A 9459-nucleotide genomic window follows, 5' to 3' on the forward strand; every position below is an offset into this window, starting at 1 on the left:
CTTCTCCTTTCTCCTTGTCCTTCCTCTTCCTCTTCCTCTCTCCCTCCCCTTCCCTTCCCCCACATTTAACATCCTTTATTCCCATTTTCTTTCTCCCTCCCCACTCCCCACGCATACTCCCACCTTTCCTGCACCCCCTTCCCCATGACCCTTCCCACCTTCTCCTCTTTCCACCCCCCTCAACCCCTCAGATGATTGACGGCGAGGCCTTCCTTTTGCTGACACAGGCGGACATTGTGAAGATCATGAGCGTCAAGCTGGGCCCAGCCTTGAAGATCTATAACGCCATTCTCATGTTCAAAAATGCTGATGACACCTTAAAGTGACTGACCTGGGGCTGGGTCCTCCTCCGGTCCTTGCTGGACCTCCGCTCAGCTGATGCTTCCTTCCTGACTTGAGTTCCTCATACCCCCTCCTGCGTCCCCTCCCCTTTATCTGACCAGGGCTGGCCCTTTCTAGAAGGTACATGGAGCAGAGGAGCCCTAGGGAAGGTGGAGTCCTGGCTCCCCGCGTTCTGGAGTTCATTTGCCTCCAGATGCACTGGTGTGGCTGCTACTGAGCTGGGGTCATGGCTGATGGAGTAGGTGCCCGGCCTGAGGCAGCCCCACATCTCCAGCCAACTTGTGTTGTCACCTAAGGGTCTTTTCCTTAGCAGGGGAGACGCGCGTGGTGGGGCAGCAGTCCTCAGTCCGAGGCCCTTTTTCCTCTTTGGCGTCTCTGTGCTTTTCTCTCGTTGGCTCCTTTCTTCCTACCCAGAAGTGACCCTGCCACACACATTTATGCATTAAGGTACCTCCTCCCTTTCTGCCTGCTGGTCTTTTGGCCCTTATTCTGCTGCCTGATTTCCTGGGCAGTGCCCCCAAGTGTAACCCAGCCAGACCCCATGACCCTTGCCCCTTAGACGTGGAAACCTCAGAAACCTCAGAAACATGTCCACAGGGGCCTCCCGGGAGCCTCAGGCTACCCTCCTCCCTTTGGCCCAGCAGTGGAGGAGACTTGGCCACCATGCTTCTCCTGTATGCCCTGTCGTCCTGCTCGGCATTTCAGTGCCAGTTCTGGTTCCAGCAGAGAGCAGCAGGCGGAGCTGGGTTGACAGCTGGCAGAGGTCGAGTTTCACTGCTGCTTCCCACACCCCCTCTCCATGTTGAGCCTGGGGAAGAGGAAGCCCCATCTGATAGGTGACCCAGGCCAGAAACCAAACCAAGGATGTGTCAGACAATCTTGGGTCGGGCCAGAGGGCAGCTCCAGCCCGAGCGGTGGTGGCACCAAAAGCTGAGAGAGCACCTTCTCTGCCACTGTGGCTCCCAGCCAAGGCAGTGCCTGCGGGCTGAGGGCCCCAACCTGCCAGGCCCCCTGCTGTGAGAATGTAGCACCCCCATGACTTCCCTTACATGTTTACCACTCGCTCTTGAGGAGCCTTACAAAGACCACCTGCAGTCAGGAATTTGGAAGGCAAACTCCTCTGGATGCTCCAGGTCCCTTAAGTCGTTCTTAGCACTTTCCATCTGTCTTGCACTGCCACTTGGGTCCTTGTGGGCTCTGGGACATGGACCTCGTCATTCAAGTGGCGACCCAGGCTCCTCTAAGCCACTGCCAAACCTGCCTCCCAGCCTGGGCCAGCTCCACATGGAGGCGAAGAGCCCACAGCAAGCTCCCGTGCCCCCGGGGGCTGAGATGGGCCTGCGGGTGGTGAAGCCAGGGGTTCCAGAGACCCCTTCGCAATCATCTGGTGTGTGTGTGTGTGTGTGTGTGTGTGTGTCACTCTCAGACGTGTTTGATGGGTGTAGGTGTGAGGTTCAGTGTTGGGAATATATCAAGGGCTATTATTAAAATATAAAGCTTTATTTTTTTCTTAGAAGTGGGAACCCAAAGTTCTATTGATTTCCGCCACAGCCCTAGAGGGCCACTCTCCCATGCAGGCCAGACACACTCCAGCTGACCTCTGTGGAGCTTCAAGTGTCCCTTCCCTTTCAGCCCTCAGAGGCAGCCCTGAGCACAGCTTTCGTGGGAGGACACTGGGCAGGCCCTGCCACAGGTTGGGTGGCATTGCTGCCCCCTTGGCTGAGATGAAGAGAGGCAAGTAAGTCTGCACCTCTCTTTCCTCTGAGCTGTTCAGGTGGCAGCAGAACTGGTCAGCTGGTCCTCAGTCTGCTCCCAACTATAGGACGGAGAGGCATCCAGTGCTCACGGCTGGTGCTGTGGGGCCTCGCCACTGAGGACAGGGACTGGAAACCTTTGCCACACAGGCCTGCCAGCCACCTCATGTCTGCCTGTGGGCAAGATGGTGGAGGAAAGGGCCCCAGGCCTCCCAACTTCAAGGCTTCAGCACCTGTGCGTCAATGTCAAACTCTTTGGAAAGAAGCCAAATCATAAGGAAGTAGAAAGAATTCTGCCTTCTGTCTACCCCACTACCCCTCACCCCACCGTGTTCCCGAATGAGGTCACTGTACCTTGACCTGGAAGTGTGGGAGGGTAGGAAGCGGGCAGTGGCTCCAAGTGCCCTGTGCCCTGCTCTCTAGCAACAGGCCCCACCTACACTTTGGCCCTGGCAGGCTCGCCTAGTACCTGCCCTGCCCTAGCCAGAGACAGGGATGACCTTTCTGTTTAATTTCTGAGGCAGAGAGACCGGTCCCAGAGTTTGACATTGAAGTCTGTTTGCACTTTCATTCACATGCACTTTGGTGGGGTTACATTTTTGCACTTGCCTATTGTGTGTGTGTGTGGACGCGTGCGTGCATGTGGGTTGAAAGAATCCTCTGGTTTAAGCTAAAGTGACCCTTGAAGGAGACAAATTTAGAAACAAAATATAGTGTTATATGTCAGTGTATTGAAACAAATAAATTTCAACAACTGGATGATACGCAGTCAGAGTCTGTTTCGGTTTTCCTGGTAAAATACCCAAAAAACACGGAGTGAGTGAATACTACTGCCACCGGTACCAAGAATCTTAAGTGCTCACCTTGCTATTGGTTAGAGGTCCTGAAGAATTTGGCTTTTATACTATTTTAAAGGTAAGAAACAAAGGATAAGGAGAACTGGGTACATCTGTCTACGGGGAATGAGTGAGCAACGAGAACCGTGGAGAAGAGCAGGGAATGGACTTGATCCTTGTCGTGCTATGAACGGTCATGGGCAGAAAGGTCGAGGAAGCCTCCAGTTTTTGAAAAAAACATCAAGCTTTGAGGTGGGGAAATGTCAACCTGAAGGGTTGGAATGTAAGTTCCCCAAGCCTGTGAGCAGGTAGGAATGTGATAGAAATGTCACGTTCAGACACTTTGGCCCTTTCTTGCCAATACCTTTAATTCCTTTGCTCTGCGGCTCTTCCAGGCTACTTGGCTAGGAGAGCGCAACCCTGGAGCTCACGTTCTCCACCTCCTCCAGGAGCTCACCTGACTGCACAGACAGGTGCCAAGGTGGCCCCGCCCTGGCCTTGAGTGAAGGGAACCCTCAGGGCTGCCTGCTCCCTAGGTGCCCTGAGGGAGCGAGCACTGCCTTTTCTATGCTCCTTAAACCACCTCCCCCATTACTTCTCCTTTACTTCAATAGGTGGCCTCCCCACCTGTGTCACAGAGAAAATGAAACACCCCTCTTGCTGCCACCTCCTCTGCATGACCCTCTGGCCCGCATCCATCCTTCCCTCTTGCTCTCCTATCACAGCAGAAGAGCTGATCATCCCACTCCTCAGAAGCTAATCTTTTATCAGCCATGGCTGCCACAAAAATGGAGGGCGAGGCACTGGAATGTATGAGAGGGCTTAAAATGTGATTGCATAAATGAAAACACATTTTTTTTTTCTTTTTTTGTACCAGGAATTGAACTTGGGGGCACTCAGCCACTGAGCCACACCCCCAGCCCTATTTTGTATTTTATTTAGAGATAGGGTCTCACTGAGTTGCTTAGCGCCTCGTTTTTGCAGAAGATGGCTTTGAACTTGTGATGCTCCTGCCTCAGCCTCCCCAGCTGCTGGGATTATAGGCATGTTCCACCATGCCTGGCAAAATACAAGTTTTGTAAGATTAAAAAAATGAAAAATAGGAAAGAGTTAAAAAATTCCAAAAACTAGTTGGAAATCTACTACACAACAAATAGGAATTCCAGTGATAGAAAATAGAAAGCAAATTATTATTTTTTTTTCTCAGTACTCCAAACCCAGGACTTGGGAACATGTTAGGCATTCTACTACTGAGCTCCATGTCCAGCACAGAGAAAGCAAATTATGTTAATTAAAAACCAATGTAGGGGCTGGGGCCGGGTCGCTCAGTGGTAGAGCGCTTACCTAGCACATGTGAGGCACTAGGCTTAATCCTCAGCACTGCATATAAATAAATAAAGATATGTGTCCATCTACAACTAAAAAAATTTAAAAACAAATGTAAAGCTGGAGGTGCACACCTGAATCCCAGAGACTTGGGAGGCTGAGGCAGGAGAATGTCAAGTTCAAAGCCAGCCTCAGCAACTTAGTGAGACCCTGTCTCAAATTTAGAAAATAAAATAAAAAGGGGTGGGAAGGCTGGGGATGTAGCTTGGTGGCAGAGTGCTTGCCTAGCATGCATGAGGCTCTGGGTTTGATCTCCATCACCACAAAAAAAAGTAAATAAAAAGGGCTGGGGATGTAACTCAGTGGTGGAGTGCCCCTGAGTTCAATTTACAGTACCAGAAAGAAAAAGAAGAAAGTAAAAAAAAAAAAAAAAACTCCTCCAAATTGAGAGATCACTCTGAATGCTTAGTAAAGATATGAAAGGAATGACACCAAGATACACTGTTGTGAAATGTCAGAGTAATGAGAATAGAAGATCCTAAAAGCTCTCATAATAAAGGGACATGAAGTACAATGACCCTGTACGATCCTAAAGGAAGAGATAAGCCAAGTTGTCAACCAAGTGTGAAAGTAGAGCATTTTCAAACACAAGATTTGAGACCTTGTATGCATCTTTCCTTGGGAAGCCACAGAAGAATGTGCTACATCAAAATGATTTTTATTTTTTATTTTTTGCAGGGCTGGGTTTGAACCCAAGGCCTTGCACATGCTGACAAATGCTCGACCTCTGTGCTACATCCCTAGTACCCCCATTTTACATTTTATTTTGAGACAGGGTCTCACTAAGTTGCCAAGGTGGTCTTGAACTTGTGATACTCCTGCCTCAGCATCTAGAGTATTCAAGAAAATTGAATATACAATCATGCATCCTATAATGACTCTCCAGTCAATATTGGACTGCACAGAAGACGGTTGGTGCCGTAAGATTAAATCAGCTTATGACATCACGGCCATCTAGTTTGTATAAATGCTCTCTATGATGTTTGTATGACAAAAATCCCCTAATGTCTCATTATTCAACATATACCCCCATTGTTAAGCAACATACGACTATTTATGTATGTTCTATGTATGTACTGAATATATATTTATGTTCTGTATACATATGCATTTTCTCAAACCTCCAAATGAGGCAATTATAAATTAACTGCAGGGAAAGCAGAAGTGTGTGTTTGGATGGGCAAGATCTAAATATTCATGCTCCTGGGTAGGAAGGAAAGCCTTTGAAAATATATTAAACTGTATTAAATTGAAAGATGGAAGAATACAAGGATAAGCATATTATTTAAACACATGGAGGTAAATACCAAAAGAAACATCTAAAAAAGGTGAGGGATGACTGCTGGGCACAGTGGCTCAGATCTATAACTCCAGCAACACAAGAGGCTGAGACAGGAGGATCATAAGTTCAAAGCCAGCCTGGGCAACTTAGCAAGTAAGACCTTCTCTCAAAAATAGAAAGGACTGGGGATGAAGCTCAGTGGTAGAGCACCTCTGGGTTCAGACCCCAGTCTCTCTCTCTCTCCTCATTCTCTCTTTCATAAGTGTGCTTGTGTGTGCGCATGCACGTACACACACATTCAAGGAATGAACAAAGGACTGATTTTTTCATTATCTACCTAGTAGGCCTATTTGATTTTTAACTTTATGCATTTTTCACTTTCTAAAATCTTTCCTTTTTTAAAAAAAAAACTCAGGGCACGCTGCAGGGATGGAACGTTGCTAGAGTTCGCGGGTCTGGCTGCTGGGGGCTGGAACCCCCAAAGCGGGAATCTGGGAGGCGGGCAATTGTGCAATTAATGCAGGTATTTAAAACTCCTGAACCTGTGGACGCCATGCACAGGAAGCACCTCCGGGAGATTCCGGACCAGAGTAGCAAAGTTACCACCAGCTTCACGTGAGGATGGGATTCCAGCAAGACATCTGAGCTGCTGTCAGGCATGGGGGTCTCTGTCCTAGAGAAGGAGGAGGTGGACAGTGAGAACATCCCCCAGGAACTACTCTCTAACCTGGGCCACCCTCAGAGCCCCACACAGAAATGGCTGAAATGCAGAGGGAGTGACAAAGACTTTGAGGTCACCCGCAGGCCTAAACTCAATTGAGAGAACTTCCCCGGTGTTTCGTGGGACTCCCTCCCACATCAGTTGCTCCTAGGGATCTTCTCTTGTCTCTGCCTCTCATCTGTTGAAAGTCTCTGGTGTTTGTAAGAGGTGGTACTGCCTTGCGTTTGACGAATCTCTCTGGCAAACCTTGGATCGCACAGGTAAAAATCTGCACTCAGATGTGATTGTTTGTCTGTTGTCTTGAGGCGTGGTGGCCTTCCGCTGCCCCCGATCATTTGTGGGCCAACCCTTGGTTGAACATTGCAGCCCTTTTCATGTTTAGCATTTGGATCTGTCGAACTCAGTTATAAACATATCTACCCTCCATGGCATTCTGTCTCAGTGCTCCAAGTTGCAGAATCTAAGCCTGGAAGGCCCTAAAGCTTTCTGATCCCATTATCAATAATCTTGCACAGAACTCAAATTTAGTATGACTCGACCTTTGTGGGTATTCTGGATTTTCTGAGTTGGCCCTGAAGACTCTGCTAAGCAGCTGTTCCAGACAGGATGAGCTGAACCTCTCCTGGTGCTATGAGTTCACTGAAAAGCACGTGCAGGTGGCTGTCGCACATGTGTCAGAGACCATCGCCCAGCTGAATCTTAGTGGCTACCTTGTCCATCTGGACTTAAATGACAGTGTCAAGCTAAAGCATGACTGCTTTCCAGAATTTCTCCAGCTCAGCTATCTCCAACATCTGTCACTCAGTCGGTGCTATGATATAATTCCTGAAACTCTACTTGAACTTAGAGAAATTCCCACACTAAAAACACTATAAGTTTTTGGAATCGTGCCAGATGGTATCCTTCAACTGTTAGGGGAAGCCCTTCCTCATCTGCAAATTAATTGCTCCTCTTTCATCACCATTCCCAGGCTTACTGTTGGGAACAAAAAGAACCAGGAGATATGGGGCATCAGGTACCAACTGACACTGTAAAAGCCCAGCTGTCTATGAAGTTATTTCTTGCAGGATGGTGTCTCCTCTTTCTTTGGAATGGGGAAAGTAGGCAGGAAGCCCAATTACTGGAGCACTGGGCTAGTTTTTATTATTCGTTTTCCCTTAACCTTTATCCTGCAAGTAAATTAGGAAACCGTTTTCAAGGAAAAAAAAATGAAGTATTGCCCTTTTTTAAATGACTATAAAAGCTTCTGTCAATGCTATGCCCTTAAGAGCCTAAGTTGTAGGCCATCAGAAAGTTTAGGAGTTTGAGCCTATGATTTCAATTTACTTTTTTACATAGCAAAATTTATGCCATCTTTTCCAAGTGCTCTTTGGATTAAGTCTTATGTAGAATCAAGCTTAAAAAATGACTTAAGGCTAATGATTTTTAAAGCCTTTGTGATAACTTTTATCTATTTAATTTTTCAGTATTGTTTAATAAGACATAGTTTGGAAGAACAATAAGCTATGTGTAGGGTAGGCTGAACAGAAAGAGTCATAAGATAGTAGCATTTAAGGTATCTGGGAATTAAAAAAAAAAACATTTCATTTTATCTTAAGATTTGAAATTAGCTTAACAGAAACATAGCCCCACATCTTAAACCCTCAAACAAATTAAACATACGGCCAGAGGTATAGAGTTGGTATAGGATGTAAAGCCTCAAGAAGTAATTTTCTATGCCAGGTTAATCAGAAGTATCCTTTAATATCACTAAGGTACTGTGTTCCTGAAATATAATTATGGTTTCTAATTTTATAATCAACTTACATTAACATGAGTTGTTTACCTTTTAAATGAGTTGCTTTGTTTCAGGAAGGTGATATTAACCTAATCAGTCTCTATTCTTGAAAAATTGGAAGAGTTCTGAACTGATACTGCCTGCTGTTTTCCTTTAGTGCTAAGTTTATTTGTATATTACTCTGGAATCAAGTATTTTAAATTGCCTTTTTTAAAAATGGTCTTTCTCAATAATTGTTTGAAACTACCCCTTTATAGGGTTACTGATCCTAAGAATTGCTTGTTCCTATAAATCAGAAGTACACACTAGAAGCACGTGTATTTTCCATACAGTTCCAGGACAGTCTGCACTGGCACGTATGTAAGAGTTAGTACTCAGGTGTTGAACCTTTTGGTAATATGAGTGGGTTTGTTTTTTAAAAAAACCTCTCATCAAGGCAAAAAAGATCAAGTTCTGCTTTTTAAAAATCACAAAAACACTAGTTTTAAGTCAGTGACCTCCCCATATGTGCAAAATGTTACAAAAAGCCAAAATCCATCATTTTTTCTCTTAACTGGTTTTACTTAAATCAAAGATTTTAAATGTTAGAAACAGTAGCATGATGTGCCCTTATCTGCTCAGACCTAAGGAAGAAAATTTTAAAGTAGTGTTACACAAGGAGATGATTATGTGTCTATTTCTTATTAGTTTAAAAGTGCTAAATACTACTTGAAATTATTGTTTACAGATTAGTGACAAGGGCTGGTGTAGGATCAGGTCGGACTTACTTCCAGGTGCCCTCAAACATACAGTGCCTGTACTTCCAAACTCAAGTCCAGCCATAGGCTATTTTGCCAACGTGTCGGAGTAATCTGTATTTTTGTATATGATTTCTACTTTTATAAACTTGTTTTAAAATAAAACACATTTTTATTAAAAATAAAGTAAATAAAAAAGAAAACTCGGGCCATGTCTCACCTCTCTGTGAGTCTGTTGACTCAAGGGTCCTGCTTCCAGCTCATATGAGTAGCACATTTTTCTGTTCTGACCCCAAGCCTGCTATTTACTCTGCCTATGGACGAATTCACAGGTGGGGACAGTGGTGGGGTCAGAGGACAGAAAAGTGGGCTGAGAATGTCAAGGTGGAGGGAATCTTCATGGAGGTGGGTTCCCAGTGGTTCAGTCCTTTGGCATCCTTCTTCTCATCCCAGAGAATGTCTTTGACCTTCAATATTCAAACAACGGAGTCTGTCCAAGACCCAGACATCCATCAGAAAAGGAACAAAACACAAGGGTAGTGAATTAATCCCACTCTATCCAGTGCAATGTGGCTGTTAAAAAAATAAAGTGAATCACTCTGTGTTAACATGGAAAAATGTGAG

At 45.7% G+C, this 9459-nt stretch overlaps 1 protein-coding gene and 1 pseudogene across 5 annotated transcripts in view; both read left to right on the top strand.

Moving 5' to 3' along the window:
• The window catches only part of L3mbtl1 (L3MBTL histone methyl-lysine binding protein 1), a 34154-nt gene extending 31299 nt beyond the window's left edge, over positions 1-2855 (top strand). For 4 of the 5 annotated variants that reach the window (XM_046433388.2, XM_046433390.2, XM_046433389.2 and 1 more), the window contains one exon: positions 192-2855. In XM_046433388.2, the coding sequence (XP_046289344.1) occupies positions 192-326 (135 nt within the window). In that variant the 3' untranslated portion in view covers positions 327-2855. The remainder of the gene's footprint in view (positions 1-191) is intronic. The other variant, XM_046433391.2, reaches the window with a different exon arrangement.
• A 152-nt stretch (positions 2856-3007) lies between these two features.
• On the top strand, positions 3008-7373 carry LOC131423765 (S-phase kinase-associated protein 2-like; annotated as a pseudogene).
• Positions 7374-9459: the final 2086 nt, after the last annotated feature.

The sequence above is a fragment of the Marmota monax genome, unplaced genomic scaffold (assembly GCF_021218885.2).
Source record: "Marmota monax isolate L192 unplaced genomic scaffold, Marmota_monax_Labrador192_F-V1.1 WCK01_AAM20220418_F8-fsc00014, whole genome shotgun sequence".
Taxonomy (NCBI): domain Eukaryota; kingdom Metazoa; phylum Chordata; class Mammalia; order Rodentia; family Sciuridae; genus Marmota; species Marmota monax.